Source organism: Alosa alosa, chromosome 6 (assembly GCF_017589495.1).
Source record: "Alosa alosa isolate M-15738 ecotype Scorff River chromosome 6, AALO_Geno_1.1, whole genome shotgun sequence".
In the NCBI taxonomy this organism is placed as follows: domain Eukaryota; kingdom Metazoa; phylum Chordata; class Actinopteri; order Clupeiformes; family Clupeidae; genus Alosa; species Alosa alosa.
The window spans coordinates 25096026-25119057 of NC_063194.1; the positions used below are offsets into that span (position 1 = coordinate 25096026).

At 44.3% G+C, this 23032-nt stretch overlaps 1 protein-coding gene across 9 annotated transcripts in view; it reads left to right on the top strand.

Annotated features, from left to right (window-relative positions):
* axin1 (axin 1) overlaps positions 1-23032 on the top strand; it is a 47967-nt gene that overhangs the window by 10727 nt on the left and 14208 nt on the right. For 4 of the 9 annotated variants that reach the window (XM_048245894.1, XM_048245891.1, XM_048245893.1 and 1 more), the window contains exons 2-5: positions 3474-3665; positions 7765-8736; positions 18014-18154; positions 21170-21266. In XM_048245894.1, the coding sequence (XP_048101851.1) occupies positions 7841-8736; positions 18014-18154; positions 21170-21266 (1134 nt within the window). In that variant the 5' untranslated portion in view covers positions 3474-3665; positions 7765-7840. Of the gene's footprint in view, positions 1-3473; positions 3666-5457; positions 5630-6013; positions 6537-7279; positions 7556-7764; positions 8737-18013; positions 18155-21169; positions 21267-23032 lie in introns of those variants that run through there. The other 5 variants (XM_048245890.1, XM_048245898.1, XM_048245895.1 and 2 more) reach the window with 4 other exon arrangements.

Sequence of the window (23032 nt, forward strand, 5' to 3'; positions counted from 1 at the left end):
CAAACTGGACATTTGGCGATGATGCGTCCTTCTGATCCACAGTACAGACAGAGTCCTTGTGTCATCCGACGGCTGCGCTCTGTGGGACTGAGCTTTGTGGTGTCCACCTGCATGTGTTCTGGTTCATCACCCTTCGGCGTGCGGTTGGGGGTTGGTACTAGCACATTGGCATCTTGCATGCAGGCCTTACGGCAATGGGCGACTGATAGTGAGCTGGATGAATCGTTCTAATCTAATGGAGTCATCATAGGAAGACAGGTGCAGGTGGAGAGAAGTTTCTAGCCCTTGGCGGAAGGTGGTTATCAAAGCCGCTTCATTCCAGCCACTAGATGCAGCTAGTATCCGGAAACGCAGTGCATATTGTGTGATTGAGCTTCTACCTTGCTTCAGGTTGTAGAGTTTGGTCTGGATGGTAGAATCTCTCTGGAATCCCAAATACCTCCTTGAAGTGAACGATAAAGTTGTCAAGAGATGTAGTGGCCTCTCCGGGGTTGTTCCATACGCTTTCTGCCCACTGGAGGGCACGGCCAGTCACCACATGCGAGTGGGCAATCACCAGAGCTGTTGGAGCCATCTGCTGGGCCTGTGGCATCTGCTGGATCTGCTGGGGCTGCAGGATCTGCTAAGGAGGCGGCGGAGTAGCAGCTGTTGCTGCTGCGAGTGGTTGGCCGAACTCGTCCATCAGGTTTTGAAAGTGGTCTGGGGTTGGATTGATTGTAGGCTGATCCATTGCCTGGTCTGGCTTTCTGTTACGAGACACAGACTCAAGGCACAGAGAAGTCAAGTTCCGAGATTTTACTTGTTGGTTTGCATGAATTCAAACATAGAAACGGAAACCAGGACTCTTCAATTCTCAGAGGACACACTTGGAAGGAGTAGTTTCAAACATAGGAGTTACTGGATCAATTCAAAGGGAAAAAAGGCAAGAGTCCAATGATTTCACAGAAATGCAAATGTCCAAAAGGCAAGCACAAAAGTCAACTTAACTGGTGGGCTTCTTCTCTGCAAGATTCACGAGGCAAGGCGCTGAAGTCCGTGTAGCTCAGTGTGAAGCCAGACAATGAGTGAACAAACAAAGGGGTTTACATAGTGCTGGCAATTAGGACAAACGAGGGACAACGAGGGCAGGTGTGGCCTGTTAGTAGACAGGGGAGAGTGAGCGGGAAGCAGTGTTTTCAGTAGTCAAGAGTGGGTGTGGTTGATGGAGAGCTTGGTGTGGCTGTGACACTCGGAAACATGAATCAGCATGTCCTTCGAAATGTTTTAGTTACAGGTCATTTTCAATTACACGGTGTCCTCCTTAGTTAAATTGTAACTTAAAATGTCTTAAAGGTTAGGGATTACCGTGCTGGGATGATTTCATTACTTAATTACTGTACTTTCCTTGACCTGAGTGATAACAACCACACTTACAATACCACTGTGATGAATTAGTAAATTATTTGTTGATGATTAAGATCAAGAGAGTTCCCGCTGTCTTTGTTGTTTTATTGTGAGATAAGGACACGTCATGTGGAAAAAAGTGACTTTGGAATGTTTATTATTCCGAGGTGCGCTTCCCAAAATCAACTTTGTTGGTTGCAATGCAATTTCCAACTAAGTTGCTAAAAGGTTAGCAACTGGTTTGGGGAAACGCACCCCTGAATTGGATCCTTTAAAATCCGAACTAAAACACCTATCAACAACATTATTTCATATTTGTCATAAATCACTGAAATAACAATTCTGTGTGTCTCACAGTGCATTTCTGCACAGCAGGAACAGTGAATGCCAAATTATACAGGCCAAAAAAGCTTTGCAAAAGCAAGCAAAATACACAATAAAGGTTTTGTTCAAAGTTCAAAGCAGTGTGCTTTTAGTTTACAGTTGCAATGAGATCACTGGCATGCAATCATGTTTATGGTTGCCGTCATGATAGAAGTCACGTACCTCTCAGTACTTCTATTACATTAATGACAACAAAGGTTCTGGTAATAAAAAAACTTTGACACCAATATGTATGTGATAATGTCATGGCTCCTAGTCAAGCATAAGCCTACATTTCAGACCTTTGGATTTATGACATTGGGCAGTGTACTTTCTCTAGGCTACCCATCAAAAGATGGTTGTGAGGAGGACCTTTAAGATCCTTCAACTCCTAAAAATAGTATAACATGGCAAAGAGTTTGCAAGATGACCTCAAAAGCCAACTCTATTTTGTCCATTTGTGACAGGATTTGACAGATTTTGCCTTCTGTTTGTTACCAGAGAAACAACAGTGTAACTGTTTGTTACAAGAGACAAACAACAGTGTAACTCCCATATGCCACACAATAGCTAGAGTTCATGCAGAAGACCATTTGTTCACTGACTTTGCTCTTTGCTCATCATTTAAATTAGGGCCTCTGGTGAAAAAGTGAACAAAATACTGACAGTCAGTCCTTTCCCACCACCTCTGTTTTAGTTTACCAACGGCTGAGCTGAGGAGCAGGTATACTTAAGCCCAAATTACACCTGTCACATCATTTGTCCGAGTGCCCCAAGGCCACTCAACAGGTAGCTGATTGGCAGTGGCAACTGTCTGTCAGAGCCTTCATCCATTCCTCAGCAGGAAAACTGCCAAATACAGCTGTCAAATGATTCCAATAGTTTCCTTCTAGCCAAAGCAGTCCACCCCTATAAACAGGACTCGCTGTGAGTGGATCAGCATGTGCACAAATGCATACACACAAACACATGCATGCATACACTCACGCATGCCAAAGAGTCATAAAGGATAAAATCATTTTGTGCCTCACACACACACACACACACACACACACACACACACACACACACATTTAGATTTTTTTAAGATCATGGCTTGATCATGGACTGTTCATTTTAAAAATAAATACAAATGAAAAGTGCATTATTGGTTATATGCAGCAGGATTCGATCCATGGATTCTCTTAGCCCTCTCTGGCATGTGGCCAGACTCCTCCATTTTTCTCACTTTCCCCATGATTATTTCCAAGCGTCGCTCAGATTCTGTAAGCTGAATTGGTATGCACCCAAGGCCATGTGTTAGCTCACAGTGGGGGGGCCCAACTATCAAAGTCAAGCCTCAGGAAGGGCAGGGATAGGGCTGAATTTGCAGCTGCTGATGCCATCTGATGTGAGCTCTGGCCTACAAGGCCTTGTGGCATCCGTTGAGCCACTGACAGAGGAATGCCTTTTAATCACATGTTAGGTCTTCCGAGATGCAGCCAAACTTTAAGGAATTCAAAGTTCTAAACATTTATACAAAATTCTAAATAATGTCAGGCCATGAGTAAATGGGTCTAATTGGACACTATTTTGTTGATGGAGTAAAACAACAATTTCCATATGAAATAAAAATGATTTGTCTCATTGACTTTTAAATATTCATTTAATGAAGAACACTTGACACCACTGTTTAAGCTATATCTTACTCTTTTGACTTGAGCTAATTTTCACAATCTGTTTTTCAGATGCAAATGGATATAAGGGGGGCATCTGCAGGGGCAGAACTGTTGACATTGGAATTCTGTATAGTGACACAAAGAAAGATGTGGTCTTCACCGGCACTTGAATTTTTTGGACTAGCTATGGAATCCTCTGCAAATGAATGTACTAATAGAGAATCTACATCTCTGCATCAAAGAGGAGACAGTTATTTTAAGGTAAGTTGTTTACATGCTGTTAAATAAGCATGTTTATAGTTTCTTTAGGGGATATATCACCTTTACAGCGCTTCTGTGCTACATTTGGCTATCTGAACAGCTTAATGTCATTACACAGTGAACATCTATGGCAAAGAGCATGTTGTGTATAGACTAAATAACTGAGTTCAACATTAATTCTGCGGCAATGCTTATGAATTCAGTATTTTGGTCCCAGTCAGTTGTGCATGACGTATTGCAATAAGTCATGATACGTCAAATAAATCTAATTAAATGACCATATTACATAACACTGAGGCCATATAAAATAATGCAAAAAACTACAGTTTAATCATACTTGCATCAGTAGGCCTTAGAAACACACACAAAAAATGCTTTCAATTTCAACTGAGCCTAATCTCCTGCCATCCCCATGCACAGAAATGCTTTTCTGCATTCCTGCAGCCTTTGATCTTCTTACAAAGTGCTAAGATTAAACACAAGATTATTTCCAGGTGTGGAGCAAACTTGTATGGTTGTCATGGTCTGTGCAAGAAGAGACCCACAACACACCATTTTTAAAAAGGAAACTTGTTCACATTTGCTCATATTTGGCAGCATGACAGGCTTCTCCTTCTGATTATGTTTAAGCACCAAGTCCATTGTGTTTAAAACATGCAGAACATTTCTGTGGACAATTCAGAACAATTCTCTATTTGTCTGTTTGGTTCCAAACAGACTTAGAAGGTCAAGTCCGTTTTAAAAGCAATGTATTGTATGAATCAGTGAGACTCACTTTAGAATTTCATAGAAATGCATGTTACAAATTCTATCAGATATGTGCAGATACAAATGACAAAGTCAACATCATATCAATGGTGATAAGATTGTCACGTGGAATTAATGCATTCTTGTTGTCAATAGCCTGCAAGCAGTTGGTTTAGTTGACTTTTCATGGTTTAAACAATCTGATGGTCACACGTCACGTTTCCTTGTCTCTGGGTTATGCCTCATAGGCTATAACCTCTGCCCTTTTAAGTTCTTTTTGGCCCTCAAGAACTAAGCACTATAATGACCGTTAGAGCCTGCTGTAGGATGCGATTCAGACCATTTTAATTAGTCTGTCAAAAGTGATGTCATATGGGTCACAAAAAAGTCATGGCCTATGACAATCTGGTCAATTGGAAGTGGGTTATGTTTGTGGCATCATTTTGTGTCAAAATTAATTTTTTGTGACAACACAGATTTTTGTCGTTGTTCGACAATATCTGATCATCATATTGGCCCTATATTAGTAAAATGTTGGCTATGTAGGCTATGTAGCCTATGTAAATAGTCACTGCTGTCTTTCAGGTGATTTGCCATAATAGTAGCCATAGCCATAGCCACAGGCGTTACGGATTCTTAACACTTTTCCGCTTTCTTCGTGGACAGTACGGGACCAGTGATGAGAAATATTAAATAGATTGATATTTGCGTTGGCTCCAAACATATCCTAGAAATACAAGACAAGATAGCCTACGGCTTTTATTTTTCTCTGCCTGATGTGAGCTGCCCGTTGTTGTTGAGGACAGGCGTTTAATGTTTTCACTCATTTGATTAGGCTGTTGGATACTTTATCATTGTTCGAGATTAGCAATATGATACAGCAGGACAAATTGATGCGCGACCATGCGTGCATTTTGAGGAACTAATTCTTCTAATTCCAGGTTTCCCTCCTTTCCTTCCTTTTCCCTTTGGATAGGCGGCAGTGTGTTTTCTGAACGCGCGCGGCGCTGCACATCTCTTGTTCCATTCTCGCTTTACACACATAGCCTACTCACACACAGTCAGGAGTGAGAGAGACAGCAATGGAGAGGTGGAGAACGGACTGTGTTCTTTGTTATTTTTAAACTCGTATGTTTCGCATCCATGACACCATTCACTCCTAGTAGCATACGCCAGTAATCCCGATGCACTCGAAAACGGAAAGTAGGGTTTCACAGGTAAAGTACCAGACACTTTTTTTTCTCCTAACTCGGGTATGGGATTGCGGTAGCCAGAGATGAAATGTGCCATCGCTTCGCTGTGTTTGAATCAAATTCGTGGAGGAGTTTCTTTTAATCGCGAGCATTTTACCCGAGGCTAAGAAAATGGTTTACGTAGACATAGATGTCACTGACTCTTTTCTCCACACGCTTTGTTAAGTTTGTTAATATTGTTGTAAAGTTGTATGATTTGTTAGCAACGAAAGGGCCTGGCTATGTGTGTGGAGTTTGTTTCTACTTTCCCCTCCCCCATCCGTTTCTGCTGCTGTGCTGTTGAGACTCAGAGGCCAAGACATGAATGCAATGAATGTGGGGCTCACTTCAAAGCAATCGGGAGGGTAGTGAAGGGGGTGTTGTAATGCTGATAGCAAACACAAGTAAACAGTTTGGTTTAAAATCTGCATGGTCATACACCGGCGTTGTGTGAAACCGAGGAGGAATGATTAACGTTATTTACCTTTAGCTGCATTTTAAAAGGTCTTACAAGCAGTGCAACGTGTTCTCAGATCAAACGTTCATTTCACAACTAACGTTAGCTTGCTAGCCAAGTTAGCGAGCTAGCTTCCAAGATTAGTGTAGCTCTTGAGCTTCGGAAGTCAGCTGGATATCTAACAGCTTATATATTTTCATGATCAATATAACTAAAATCGGTCGATGTATGCTGCTGTTTCTTGTTAAACATGGTGAACTCTCCGAATGGATCGTTGTTGGAGAAGGTTACGTTAGCCTGTCTGCTTCTTAGTTCGCTAGCCCGCATTAGATTGACATGGTGCCTAGAAGTGCTTCCTTGTGAGCTTGAAAAACAAGCCTTCTCGTTTGCTGGCTGACTTTGTGTTTACCCAGGACTATGCCGGATTAATCATAGGTAACATTAAGTCTTGGCGTTATTATCTTGTTATTGGATAGCCCATCAATATTACTCCGAGTCTGTAGGCTACACTCTTCTGGACTTCTATCCAGGGTTGTGTTTTTGATGTAACAACTAGGCAGATACTTTGTATCACATTTTAACAATTTACCAAAGATACTATGTTGTAAAGCTGTCCTGTAACTTTACTTTGCTCACCTGTGGATCATTTAATGTAATTGAAATCATAGACTAAGGCTTTAAATAAAAATATGTGATTCGCACACAGTAGATATTATAGTGCTGTCAGAGATCCTCATCTATCAACACACATTCAAGATTGGGCTGTTCATCTATTAATTTGTGAAAAAGTCAAAGTATTCCCTCTCTTGTTCTTTGTGGGCTCAGTCTGCCCAAGGTCGTACTCTGATATGATCAAACAGGCTTGTACTGCACACCACCACAGTAGCAATCATTACAGCCATGGCAGACTGTGCTCTGCCTGCACCCCGCAGTTTCTCTTTTAACCTTGAAAAAGCTCTGTCCTTGTGAGGCTACAGTACCTCAGCTTCTGCTCTGCAAACTGTTGGCTTATGCTCTGCCACTTGCTCAGATTTGGGATCTCTGCGGTGCATGCCATCACTAAGCCCCATGCTTTGAGCATGGATGCATTCATAATATTGTAATTAATGCCATAATCTGAAGGAAAAATCAACATAGCAATAAAAAAAATCTTATTGTTTCTAAAATGTGATCTAGTCTCTTAACTTTGTTAAACCAAATAATGTGTTGGTAGCTTTTGTTGTTTCCCTGGCTATTATTTTGTAGTATTTCTGATTAACTACAACGATTCCAGTCACTGTTAGTGAGAATTAGTGGATGATTTATTAGGCCACTGCTTAAAGCAGCCTTATGGAACTCTGGTGTAAAACAAGCAAGCTGCCTTCCCATGAAGCATGCTACCTCACCAACACAGTTGGCGCTGATAAAAGCGTGACCATGTAGCCCGCTGTCAACATTTGTTTATACATGCCAAGGTAATTGCTCATGAAAAAATGCCTCAAACAGTGGCGAGTTTTTGCATAGTTTTTTTTTTTTTACAGTACGAATAAAATGTGATGTGTTGGTGGTGAAATTCAGGTCGTGGGCAGTTGTACAAAGGTGGCACTAGTGTAGCCTACCTATTTAGATTTCTTCTATTTGTGAGCGGCAGCCTTACTGTCTTCTTTTCTCTTTTGCTCAACAGGAGGAATTCTTTTGCTGTGGCATTAGTGGAAGTCTGGATTTGATTCTTCCGGGGCTGCACCAGGGCGGCAGTGTGCATGGACATTTTGAGCATGAGTGTGAACGACAAGCGGGGCTACCTGGTGGACCTTGGGGGCAGCTTCACTGAGGATGCCCCTCGGCCCCCTGTCCCAGGTGAGGAGGGTGACCTGGTGTCGGGTGATGGCCGCCAGTACAGCCACGGCTTCTATGCCTCCAAGAGTGAGAGCCTGAGGAGTGAGGCCTCCACGGCCACACCCCGACGGCCTGACCTTGACCTGGGCTACGAGCCAGAGGGCAGTGCCTCACCCACACCCCCTTACCTGAAATGGGCCGAGTCGCTGCACTCGCTCCTTGACGACCAGGATGGCATCCACCTGTTCAGGACGTTCCTCAAGCAGGAGGACTGCGCCGACATGCTGGACTTCTGGTTTGCCTGCAGCGGCTTCCGCAAGCTGGAGGCCAGCGATGGCAACGACGAGAAGAAGCTCAAGCTGGCCAAGGCTATCTACCGCAAGTACATCCTGGACAACAACGGAATTGTGTCGCGACAGATCAAGCCGGCCACCAAGAGCTTCATCAAGGACTGTGTGATGAAGCTGCACATTGACCCAGCCATGTTCGACCAGGCCCAGACTGAGATCCAGACCATGATGGAGGAGAACACCTACCCTCTGTTCCTCAAGTCGGACATTTACTTGGAATACACAAGGACAGGTGGCGAGAGCCCGAAGCTATACAGTGACCAGAGCTCGGTCTCAGGGAACGGCAAGGTGCTGCCGGGCTACCTGCCCACCCTGAACGAGGATGAGGAATGGCGCTGCGACCAAGAGCTGGATGAGCAGCCCGAGAGCGACCCCACACCCAGCAGTCGGCTGACCGAGAAGCTGCTCTTGGACACGGCCCCACAGCGGGTGGCCAGCAGCAAGAGATACCAGGACAGCCGGGAGTACAGGTAGGTCTTCCCCAGTCACGATTCCTTGCACACTTGCACTCATTAAGCAGTAAAGATATGGTGAGATATGATTTCATAAATACTGTGATTCGATATTAAGGATTCAAGTCTGTGTTGTGTTGGTACAGAGAGCTGTGTATCTGGGCATTTGAGCAGATAAAATGGGATAAACAGCTAAAGATATGATGTGATAAGCTGCTTCATCTGAGTGACTTTTAGTAGGGTTATGGTCCATTATAGTATGGTCGTCAGGAGGCGATGCATGAGTCAAGGGTAATTTCTGGAATACACAATTAAAATGTGTGTGTAGTTTTTTGAAAAATAGGCCTATTTGTGATAAGCTTGTTGAGCTTGTTTTTGCTAATGCTTGTGCTGCTGCATTTGAGCTGCCTGATATAATAGTCAAAACCAGTGTCTATGGGGGAGCCCTGTGCTCTGAGAGATTTCAGTATGGTTGCATTTCTTCCCTCATCTCATGGCAAGCTATCACGTGGAGTGGAAATTAAAAGGCATTCAGAGTTTATGCTCCTACCGAGCAGTGTAGATGAGAGCAGCTTGGTGTAGGCTGAGGCCCTTAAGTACCTGTGACTGTTGCAGCATGGCGGTGACTGGGTCGGGCCTGGCTGTTTGAGCTGTGGAAGCAGGGCTGCTCTTTGTTTTCTCCATGCAGGTGTCCTATGAATGGCAGGCTTTTATGCCAGAGCAAAAGCTATCCGAGTGAAAAGCACAACACGGCTCCTCTTTTGAACCTGGGAAATGGAGCGCCGTTGTGCAGCAGCAGAAGCCGAAAGTCAAAGCTGTTAGCTCTCTCTCTCTCTCTCTCTCTCCCTCTCTCTCCCTTCCCTCTCTCTCTCTCTCCCTCCCTCCCTCCCTACACTTAAAAAGAGCTTGGGTGAAATGATTATGAAACCATATCTTTGCATCTGTTATTTTGCTGCGGGTCACAGATGAATATAAAAGCCTTTAAGAAAGACAACACAAACAGACCCTAATCATTACTTGATGAAGGGCTTTTGTGCTAGAAAGGTTTTCCAAGCAGCTTTTTGAAGACATTTATCTGTTCCAATTTTATCTGGTGCTCATTGTGCTCGAAGAATGTCGAGAAGGCATTTTCTAATCATCTTGCATACTTTCATCTATGGAGTCAGTCTAGCTGTAAAAATTTACAACAACCCAACTGTGCATCCAAGCCTCTGCCACACATTAATGGAATGGGATTTTGTGGGATGGGACTACTTAAGTCTCTAATCCATGTCCTGTTGGAACAGAAAGCTGTGCATCTGGGCATTTGAGCAGGCTATGCTGTGGTGGATTACAAAGCTCTCTTACCAGTGGTGTAAGAACACAAATATCAACATAAAAACACTCTCCCAAATGTGGAGTTAATGCATTTTATCTTTACCAAAGCAAGGCTTAAATGATGGCGCCGGTAAGGATGAGTTGGAGGAGGGATTTGCATGGGCACACAGAAAGGCCCAGTATATTACTAAGGAATACATTGTAGTTCTCCCCCTCAGATGTGCTTTTACAGCTCTGTTCACTGTTGGCGGTGTGCTGCGTGTGGAGATTGAAGATTCCGGAATTCTATCCCTAGAAGTTGACCCAGTTTTCTTTAGTTTTTTTCTCTCTCTCACCTCACACCCTTGACTGTCTTAAGACAATCCTTGACATCTGTTGAAAATTCAGGAAAGGAGTTTTTTTTTTTTACTCTTTTCCCAAAAGGAATCCAGATTTGCAGTAGTGATTTACACACAACAGAGAACACCCATAAGACCTGAGAAATCTCTCTCCAACAAAAACAACAAAAACTTGTTTGAAATTCTTTTGTTCCTTATTTAGAATTGTTTTGATGTGTAAATTGGAAGGAGCTTTCATGTCTCGAGCAGAGGCAACCTGCAAAGGTTTCCTTGAGTTTCAAAGACAATAAAACGAGATGTTGTAGCACCTCGTTATTTTGACAAGAAAAATAAAAAGGGATGAAGTTGAGTCCTGCATTCAAATCTCGTCTCTGCAGTAGATTGTTAGCTTATAGACTCTGCCAGTCTCTGTTTTTACTAACAAGGAGAAGTTGTGTACAGTATTTCACCCTGCTCAGCTTTGGTTCAGTGTTGTGTCTGTTATTCAATAATGTCACAGATCGTATGGTCTATGTTAAATGTTTGTGAACTTTGGGTCTTCTTTTTAAAAAATCACTCCTGTCTTCACTGTTCAACAATGTATTGGTTTATTTAGCCAGTTTTCTAACATCGAATAAGCCCAGAGAAAAGGTTTGGACTGTTGTACAACATTTAAAGTATTAAAATGTGTTGCAGGGCATTTGCTAACAGGCTATAACTTGTGACTTTAATGTTCTGAAACCATGGCAACTCTCCATCCCATTTTGTATGGTTATGACGTGGATTAATTGGGTAGAGACTTGTATTTTTTAGATGTTTTGTAATGATTTTTTCAGTAGATGAAGTATTTGGCTCGAATTGCAAGAAAGACACTTAATTTTTAAATAGCCTTTTAGGACTCGCCTTCGGGCTTTTTGAAGGTCTAAATTTTACATAAGTCATATGTCTTCCCGGGAGCTGGATGAGAGATGGATTGAAAGTCATATTTTTCTCTATTGAGAAACTACTATCTTCAGCTGTCTTCAGACCTATTTGTAACATGGATTTGTGACCCCAGCAAGCATACCTGTGGTCATTCTGTCACTATCTTTCACAGGGGTCATACGGTGGGAAGTCACAGGGGAGAGAGAAAAGCTCTGCCGAAACGCATACACTCCCCCCTCTGATGCTATCAGCAGGCTGTCAAAGTGAACAGGGCCTTCTAATGACTCCTACCACCTTGTTCTTTCACCACTAATCGCCACATTGTGGCATGATTCCTCTGAAGCTAATGCTCTTAAGTGGGCAGATAGCGGGCGTCCACCATCTCACCTGTGGTCCCCAGCACTTGACCGACGATGATCAATCGATCACCCACAATCTCGATGGACGCAGCACGAGGCCGCTCTGGAAGGAGGTCGGTGACGCAAAGAGCCAGTTATTGTTCCCAAGGTGCAAAGGGGCAGGCGTAATCATTGGGACAGCCCTGAAGTTATCTCACATCTTGGGTAAAGGCTTCCTGTAAATGTGCATCAAGCTCCTTTCCACACAGGAGATGGCCGTGGGGCGCTGTAAAGAGATGCAGGGATTTCATCTTAATGGGTCAGCTCTGGCCCCCTCCATCGCTGTGTTACATGTTTCTGTTTTGTTCATTGCAGAGTGACTGGTCATTGCATTGTGAATTGTAAAGGCTTTCTTTTTTTACGAGGCAGCACAGTGTTTCCCAACAGAATTGAATTCCATTTGTGGTGGTTGGTTTGCAGAATTAACTTGAATACAACAGTTTTTAACAAATTAGCACAGCGTGGTTATGATTTTAAGCACAATTTAGAACAACCTGGAAAATCATTGTGTGGCGGTCAATGTTGATATTGTGGTGGGTCCCCACAAATAAGTCAATGTATGGGAAACACTGCAGCATCTTAATTTAGTCATTGCATAGCATTATGTTAATATGGCATAAATTGCTATCGTTCAGCCACTGGAGAGTGTACTTTTTTCACTACTGTGTAGTGAAGGCACTATGGATTGGGTCTGTCTGGATGTCTGGGAAAAAAAGGTATATAAGCCCCGTGTGGATTGCAGAAGACTTTGTTTTGGAGATAAATGGAAAAGATGTGTGAGAGCGCCAGCGCACCAGTGCAGGTTTGAAAGCCTCCCTCCCTCCTCTGGCTGCCGCGCTTCCCTGTGATCCACGGAATATCGACATGCCTGCTGCTTAAATCATTAGTGGAGCTTGGAATGGTTGAAAGCGCAGAATAATCACCAGAGGCAGTGCAGGCGTTCCCGGCTCGAGCTTCCCTCACTTCTTTAGTCAGTACACAGTCTTTTTACACACACACACACACACACACACACACACACACACACACACACACACACACACACACACACAGAGTCAAGGGAAACAACAACAACACCAGATATCAGATACACGGCCTCTCACCATGAGGACCCTCATATTAGGGTTCCACGTAAGGAATGTCCTGCTGGCCAGGGGCACGGAAGAGAATGTTTTGGGCAAGTTGGTTGACCAGTCAGTTTGTCCACCAGTCACCCTTATATGAGTCCGCTCAGCTTACCTGCGAGGCTAACTGGTTGAAGCTAAGCATGTAACCGAGGCTACTAGAATGAAGAGGGAGCTCATTACAGTGGAATAAATAGTGTAAAAGTGACTTTTCTGGTCCAGTAAACATACACAAAGGCCCAAAGGCCCAAATCTCATCCGAGGGGCCGGGGGCGGGACACTGCTCATACCCAGTGTTTGTCTTCTCAGTCTTGCAGATGCACACACACACACACACACACACAAACATAGGCTTAGCTTCCCACTGTCTGAGTGACCCAGTGGAGATAAGGTCTTTGCTCACACAGAGATGCCTTGTGGTGTGGAATGGCTGAAGTTGCAGGTAGGAGCTGGCTGGATCTATTCACTCACCGTAACGCAACTGTGTGGTGTGGTGTGGTGTATATTTGGAGGAGGCATACGTGTGTGTGTGTGTGTGTGTGTGTGTGTGTCAGATGCAGCAGGTCCTTCAGCTCTTTATTGTGTTGGTTTGGGCTGAACTTCTGTGCTATTAAGCTTAAGGCCTAAGCTTTGCTACAAAGGGACCTTTTACTAGTCAGCCTGAGATCTCTTTCGTAAATTGGTTGTGTTTGTTATATTCCTGTGTTCAGTCAGTAACTCTCACATTTGAGACGGTGCTCAAAAAAAGGTAACTGTCAGCGTCTATGAATGAATTTCTGTTGCCATTTCTGGCATTTTAAAATAAAATGTTTTTGAAAAGATTTAAAATGGTGTGGTTCATATTTGAAAACAGTAGGCCTCTATGATTAATCAGAGGTGTTTGCTTTTAACTTGTTATTATCAGATATGTCATATTGGATAACTTGATTCTATTCTATTGAATAAGAATTCTACAAAATAGGATATCATCACAAACTGGTTGTATCAATAATCACCCTAGTTGTATTTATGAAATTAAGATTCTGGTCACTCAAACTAAGTGAGAAGTGGAAAGGTGTACACACACACACACACACACACACACACACACACACACACACACAAAAACTCTAGCCAATGGATTGGGTGAAACTTTCTTTGTTCCACCATAAGTTTGGAGTTTTTGAGGATAGTGTGAGATGCTAAAGCTTATGTTCAGCCGGTTTGGCCACGGATCATCTTACGGTATTAAACCTGAGGCGAGAGAAGATTGTAGTGTGGGGGTGTACAGTAGAGTATCCCATAGCCTCCATGCCATGTACACTTTGGTACATTTGTAAGTGTGAACATGGTTCATGGATCGTTCTGTGAAATGAATATTTAGATGTCTATGGGGAATGGCCTGGCCTATTTTAGGGATATGATGCATTTAGATTAAGTGTTAGTATAATTTGTATTTTTGTAATTTGTATTTTAGTATATTTTTATATATTGTATTAAGTGTTAGTATAATTTGTATTTTAGTATATTTTGCATATTCTTTATCTTCTACTGTCCTTACTGCTTAGTTGTGTTTTTATATTATATACTTTAATTACTCTTTCTGCTGTTAAAGAATGTGTTTGTGTTGTATGTATGCTGCTGCTGAGACCTTGAATTTCCCCTGGGGATCAATAAAGTATCTATCTATCTATCTATCTATCTATCTATCTATCTATGTATGGACCCTTTCAAGAGAGTTCCATTATCAGCATCATAGTTGGCCCCACAAGGCTTCCGTTTTAACATTCCATATGTTATCTTAATGCAGAGGAAGTAGATTGGGAACCAAATAGAACGTTCAAGCATTGTTTTTGTTTTTATTGATGAAAGGGTCTATATCACATACAACTAGTGTCATTTTGAAAGGTTTCCTTTTCTCTCCAGACTCTCCTTACTATTCTGTGAAAGAGTTGGCTCTGAAGTGAACTCACAAAAGTCCCGCTGTCTTGTTTTTGTTGATGGCCAATGGCTCCATTGGTTGTGAGTGGAAGGCTGTTGGTTCAGATTGGGTGTTCTTTTACAGAAAACACTATTTTTTTATTTTTTTATTTGTGTGTTAAATCTGCATAATCCATTTTAAGAGACAGACACTTTAAACAGGTTGGCTTCAGAAAGAGAGGCTCATCAGCCTGATGCTGGCCTGAGACAGAGACAGACAGACAGACACAGAGACAGACAGGTTGTTGTACGATGAGAAGGGGATGGATGAGACGGGGACAGAGAAAGGATACGGGCAGAACTGTGGAGGAAAGGGGCAGGTGCTTGGGTCAAACACACACACGCTGGGATGAGGGTAACCTGTAGACAGGGGCCTTAGTTTTCAGCAATTCTGCAAAATATGAATTGGTGGCCTGGAGCATCTGCAAGTGGAAAGAGAAAAATAATGTAGAGCTTGTGCAGGCCTATTCAGCTATCAAATGTCTCAAAAGCAGTGTTACATGAAGACTTTTAGGAACATTCTGAATACACTCGATGTGCCATTGCTCACAAAGCCTTTTTAGGTGCAGTAGAAGGCATTGATTTCCGTCCTGAATGAGACCAACAACTGCTTTTTGTCCTAAAATGATGGACATGCTCTACACCAGTGGTTTGGAACCCTTTTAGCTTTAGAGCCATATACCAAAGATTTTGTTGTGGTAATTTGATGTATCTACTTTTTAATGTTAGGCTTACACGTTCACTACTTTTCTATGCTAGGCTATAAAACTGAATTCTGAGTCCCCCAGAAAGCTCACACACAGCTCTGATTTACATCTTTAATCTCCATGAACTCAATGCAATTTTAATGGCCATCCATCGTGGCCATGATTGATGAAAAAGTTCTTCTAGGAACAGGCTCCCCGCTTGAAGTAGACTCAGAAATCTGCAGTAGCCAGGCAAAGCACAGATGAGAACTTGCATCAGGGATACTTTTTTTTGAAGCTGAGAGAACCTAACTCCCACCCAGATACATTATTTAAAGGGGAGCACACTCGGCCAAGTGCTCAGAGTGGAAGAGCCTGAGTCAGGTGAGAACCCTCCGGTTGCCACTAATAAGACCAAATGAGGCCTTCTCTGACACCAGAGCCTAGGTTTACATTCATCTGTGAAAGGCTGAAAGGCCATTTTCGTTCGGCTGTGCTTGTCCAGTTTTGTGACGTGGCCTATTCCTGCCCTCTGAGCTGGATTTGGAGATGTGTCCTCCTGCCCACCCCCTATGTTCACTCTCTCACACTACACGGGTTTGTGTTCAATGGGCCACACACACACACACACACACACACACACACACACACACACACACACACACACACACACACACACACACACACACACACACACACACACACACACACACACACACACACACACACACACACACACACACACACACACACACACACACACACACACACACACACACACACACACACACACACACACACACACACACACACACACACACACACACACACACACACACACACACACACACACACACACACACACACACACACACACACACACACACACACACACACACACACACACACACACACACACACACACACACACACACACACACACACACACACACACACACACACACACACACACACACACACACACACACACACACACACACACACACACACACACACACACACACACACACACACACACACACACACACACACACACACACACACACACACACACACACACACACACACACACACACACACACACACACACACACACACACACACACACACACACACACACACACACACACACACACACACACACACACACACACACACACACACACACACACACACACACACACACACACACACACACACACACACACACACACACACACACACACACACACACACACACACACACACACACACACACACACACACACACACACACACACACACACACACACACACACACACACACACACACACACACACACACACACACACACACACACACACACACACACACACACACACACACACACACACACACACACACACACACACACACACACACACACACACACACACACACACACACACACACACACACACACACACACACACACACACACACACACACACACACACACACACACACACACACACACACACACACACACACACACACACACACACACACACACACACACACACACACACACACACACACACACACACACACACACACACACACACACACACACATATTGAACATTGCATCTTTTTCAGATGCCATTTTTCATGGATTGGCATTTATCTGAAGTGGTCGTAGACGGATAGAAACAGAAAACACATAATGCAAACTGGAGGAAATGACTCGGTGATTGTGGTAGACATTAGTAAGCAGACTCTCACCCTGCCCCTCGGAATAACATTAGTACATTTTATTTCAGTTCAACTGAAACTGAATGATGAACAAATGTATAGTTAAATGGTTCTAGATCTAAATTGTACAGCAATGATTTTAATGAACTGAATTTGAATTTGGTGTTGTGCCATATAGTATCATCCGTAATATGCCGTATAGTGCCAGATCCATGATGTAATTGGTATGATTATAGTAATGTGTGCTTGCGTGTTCACTGCAATTTTAGTCATTTGTGAAATAAATTAGTTCTCAAGACTGTATGCTGATCATGTGACTGTGGCAAAAAAGGGTGTTGAATAGCATATTTCATATAGTTTGTCATTATTACATACATTACAGTATTTCCCACAGAATTGAATTCTATTTGTGGTGGAAGGTTTGCAGAATTAACTTGAATGCAACAGTTTTTAACAACAAATTAGCGCAGTGTGGTTATGATGCTCACCAGATTTAAGCACAATTTAGTTCAACCTGGAAAATCATTGTGTGGTGGTCAATGTTGATATTGTGGTGGGCCGCCACAAATAAGTCACTGTATGGGAAACACTGCATTAAATACTATGAAATCATTATAGTTTTAAGTCTATTGACCCTTTCAAGAGAGTTCCATTATCAGCATCATAGTTGGCCCCACAAGGCTTCCGTTTTAACATTCCATATGTTATTTTAATGCAGAGGAAGTAGATTGGGAACCAAATAGAACGTTCAGGCATTGTTTTTGTTTTTATTGTTGAAAGGGTCTATATTGTCCATACCTAATTGCGTGCCCTTTTGTCCTTGCCCCCACGTGCAGGCCTAGTCAGTGGAGGGAGCCCGTCAACCCGTACTACGTGAACACGGGCTACGCTATGGCCCCCGCCACCAGTGCCAACGACAGCGAGCAGCAGAGCATGTCCAGTGACGCCGACACGCTTTCACTGACCGACAGCAGTGTGTAAGTACTTACAGTTTATCTATCCTCATCTATGCACACACACACACACACACACACTCTCACACATGTTGCCCCTGACTGATAGTTGTGCTCAGTTACCAATCCTGTAGCTGCTCCCAAAGCTTTTCTGGGCAGATAAAATCACGCTTCGGCTGATGTTTGATTAGTGTTTTATTGTTGCCTTTTCATAGCAACCCATGAGTATTGGTTAGCCATCTAGCTAACTTATCAAACTAGCATCAATGTCCTTCTGAAACAATTTGTACATTAATAAAATAAGCATGAATTGCACAGCAGAATAGCATACAAAAACATACTATGTGCTCCTACGACCAGAAATGTAGGAGTCTCTTTACTGTTGAGTGATACACACCTGACTTTACACACTGTAGCTCCGTAAGGACATTTTCTCTATTAATTAGGTTGATCACATGACCACAGTATCTTTTCAATTTAATGAAGCTCACTTGTTTTAACAGTAGGTGTCATTATTCCTGTCTTGGTTATCGCCTGCTATGAATGTTTGTGGAAACGCAGTCACTGCTCAGCTTAGAGAAGCATAGTATGTTATCGTAAGGTGTAGCTTGGAGCAACTATTGCTAGTTGGCTTACAGTACAACATAAGCTAGATCTAGATACCATCAAAAAAAAGGAGGAAAATAAACATCTTTCAAAGCATTTTTATTAAAGCAGCAGAGTAGAGGTGGGCAGACCTACCTGCCAGCCACCTCCCTCTACCCCATAAACACATGTACTGATTGCCAAGACACACACACACACACACACACACACACACACACACACACTGATCCGGGAACAGGAACAAGCCTTTTGCCTCGCCTCGACAGACCACCATCTGCTCATTACTCATGCCAATGAAAGCTCCTAAATGTCATTACTTATGCTAATTATAGAGCCTGAGACGGGGCGGTGCTCCAGGGGGCCGTGGGCTGAGTGTGGACGGAGTGTAATTTGAAGGCATTGACGAGGCCAGTTTCCTTTTAAGGTGCTGACTCCCCATCCCCCACCCCCCCACCAGCTCCCCTCGACACCCAGTGGAAACGTATTCTAGTTAAAAAAAGGCAAGTTGCGGTGGTGTGACGAGAGGTGGATGACAGGTTGGAGGTGGATGACAGGTTGGAGGTGAAAAAAAGCGATCCCCAGGAACACACTCACCTATCAGAAAGGGCAGTGTAATACAGTACGTGGGCTAAAGAACGAGCTAGTAATCAAATTTGTCCAATCGTTTTGATTTCATGCCGGATGGCGACATCGCAAGCAATTCTGTGAAGCGTGCTCATGCTAATCCGGCCTCCCTTTGATGAGTGTGGAAATTGAGGGCTGAAACGCCCACGTCACGAAAATGAGTCCTGCTATTTTTGAGCTGGAGTGAAAATGCCATGGCTCCTCTCTCCACCACCCTCGTCCACCCCCATTTCTTCCGGAAGGAAGTTCTGACCCGTGTGTCGGCGGGCTCCGAGGTGAGGCACGTCTCCGAGAGAGATCAGCCCATACTTAGAGACTTGCAGCGGGAGTCCGGACCATGCTGTAAGAGATGTGGTGTGGCAAACACACAAACACACAAACACACACACACACACACACACACACACACACACACACACACACACACACACACACACACACACACACACACACACACACACACACACACACACACACGGAACGGGTTTTTCTCTTGCCCCGGCAGGAAATGAGCTTCCTCTGAATGATCTGAGCAAGGATGTGCTGGCAGGAGAGAGGGGGAGATGTCTGTACACACACACACACACACACAGAGGGGGTGGAATGCAGGGAGGGGGGGGGGAGAGAGAGAGAGAGAGATGGATATGGGGGGGGGGGTGTAGCTTCTCAAACACGTACAGAGGGAGAGATGCAGAAAGGGAGGAAGAGAGAGACTGGAGACTGAGACGCTGGGGGAAAGAAGAAAGGATGTAGAGAAAAGGCTGTGAAAGATGTAGACGGGGATGGACGGAGACACTCCGGAAGAGGACGTGCCCGAGGGGCCTGAACATGCAACAGAGGGAGAAAAAGAAGAAGGGAGATGGACAGTGGGAGAGGCAGACGAGGAGAGAGAAAAAAAGGAGGGAGCGAGGGAAAAGAGGAAGGAAGAAGGGAGGGAGGGAGGGAAAAGAGGAAGGAAGAAGGGAGGGAGGGAGGGTGGAGGAGGAGGAGGCGGTCGTTTGCGGAAGTTCAGAGATGGCACCGGGGGAATGGCGTCGAGGAAACATCAAAGGCGGCACAGCGGGACAAAACCATGTCTGAAGCGGGATAGATTAGAGGCCATTATCAGCTGTTTGCCTTGTGCCCCCCCCCCCCTTGCAACGGCCCTCGCTGCTTCACACCCAGCGGGATGGCTGTGTTTTTACTGTCTGTGTGTGTGTGTGTGTGTTTGGGGAGGGGGTGTTGGTGTACGGGAGGTGGCTGCGGCATCAGAGCTTCCTGTCAGCAGGAAACCATAACCCCCCCCCCGGCCCCCATCATCCACATCACAGGCCCTGTCAGGGTCACACAGTCTCCTTGGGGACTCGTATGGCTAAGTTTATTCAGCAAATAAACCCTCCAGGGTTTATAATGCCTCGGACGCTGTGTCAGTGTGCTATTGTAGGCTATACCTACTGTGCGGACAAAGTCACTGTAGCATTTAAGCGATGAATGCCAACATCTGTTGTGTTAGGACAGGGGCTTTATAGACACCAGTATTTTCAGCACTCAGTTTTGTTTTCGGTCTGAATAAATTGACCACAGAAAATTCTGGTGCCTTTTAAAAGCAGACTTGCCTGGTATAAAAAGCCCCGATTTCTCTGCCTGATCAGCACCTGAACAATGGTGCTGTCATCTAACTCCGCTGAAAGGGTTGCTCTCAACCTTACTTAGAGTGCCAAACCAACATTACATTGAATGTTGTAGTTATTTCTGGCTTTAGAAGTGCTCACTGAAGTGTTGTTTTTAACGTTGTTTTCTCCTTTTTTGTGTGTGTGTGTTTCCTCTCAGAGATGGAGTCCCACCCTACAGATACCGTAAACAGCATCGCCGGGAGATGCACGAAAGTGCCAAAGCTAATGGACGTGTGCCACTACCTCATATTCCTGTAAGTCCTCAAACCAGCCACCACCTCGCCCTTGTCCTCTCTTTCTCTTATTCTCTCTCTACCTTTTCGGTCTCTTGCACTCCTCCTTGTTGTCTGTTCTGCAGGTACAGTTACTGCTGTCCTCGCTGCAGACAGTGTAGCGAAGCACCCGCATGAATCACAGCTTTCAGCTCTCCTTGCTCCCCCTCTCTCCCCCTCTCTCTCTCTCTCTCTCTCTCTCTCTCTCTCTCTCTCTCTCTCCCCCTCTCTCTCCCTCTCTCTATTTATCTATTTCTCCTGCTATTTTTCTGTTTTTTCTCTGTACTTCTCTCTTGCTCTCCCCTCCTTTCTCTCTCTCTGCATTTTAAGATGTGCTGTGGCGGTTGCAGCAGAATGCCTTTGATCAGACGCTAGCTGATGGTGTGTGTGTGTGTGTGTGTGTGTGTGTGTATTTGTGTAAATGTGTGTGAAAGAGAGAGGGTGTTGGGTTGTTTTAGCGTGTGTGTGTGTGTGTGTGTGTGTGTGTGTGGCCTCTGCCATTGCTGCTCCACTGCGGGCTGTCGGCTGGAGCCCCAGCAGACCCAGTGCTGTGCTGATGGCCGGCAGCTCCCTGCCTCCCTGGCTCCTGCCTAATTGAAGCCTCAGAGTGAGGGGGTCCAATTTAAAACCTCTCCAAAACAGAGCAGTGCGTCAAGCTATGCGCTCTCTCCCTCCCCTCTCTCTTCTCTCTCTTTTTCTCCCCATCTCTCTCTCTCTCTCTCTCTCTCTCCTTCTGCTTCTATCATCTCTCTCTCTCTCGCTATCTCTCTTGAGGCTTGAATTAGTGAAGGATCAGAGTATTACTCTTCTATTATGGGTTTGACATAGTTATTTTTTTTTTTTTCCTGCCAAACAATGATGCTTATCTAAAATATCAGACGTTTCAAATGGGCGATGAATATTTTAATGGGCAAATAGATTTATGCCCGCTTGGTAATGTGGTTGACATTTGAGTCGCATGTCAGCCGTGTGCTGTTCTTAGCTGCTCTGGGGTCTCTCTCTGTATCTCTCTCTCTCTCTCTCTCTCTCTCTCTCTCTCACTCTCTCTCTCTCTCACTCTCTCTCTCTCTCACTCTCTCTCTCTGCCTCCCAGGTAGGACATTTCCCTCTCCCCAAAGGGGTGCTCTGTGAAGCCCACAGCTCCTGTCTCCAGAGTCTTGACATGCTGTCAAGACCAGATGGCAGTTGCAGCTTCACTGAGCACATAGGCTAGTGATGTGTGCGGATTGGAAAGTAGAAGAAATAAAAAAAAAGAAAAGAAAAAGGGCCAGAGATTGAGAGGAGAGAAAAAACAAAGCAAAACACAAGGACAGCAAAAAATCTGAACTCTGCAGAGACCAGGAGCACAAAGATGGAAGCAGATGAATATATTCTGACTGTCCGTTAAAGTCTCCAGAAAGCTTGGCATGTTCTTTTCTCTCTTCTCTTTTCTTTTTTAATCCATGCTTTTCCTCACAGTATAGATTTGGCTGCACCCTGCTATTCCTTCGCAGATGTCTTGAATAATGTATTTTGTGGGGCCCTCTGTTCTGGTTGGAACCGCAGCAAGAAGCATAGGAGTGCGGAGAAACTTGTACAATGCGGCCCTTTGATCTAAATTTACAGCTGGCTGCTGCGCTCTAATCGGCTGCGATCAGGAGTGATTTACAGTCGTGAGCCAGCCAGCTCTGTTGAACGAACTTTTTCGTTCATTCCGAACGACGGGGGTAATTAGTCCTTCCACCCCCTTTGTACGCTGCGCAAGATCG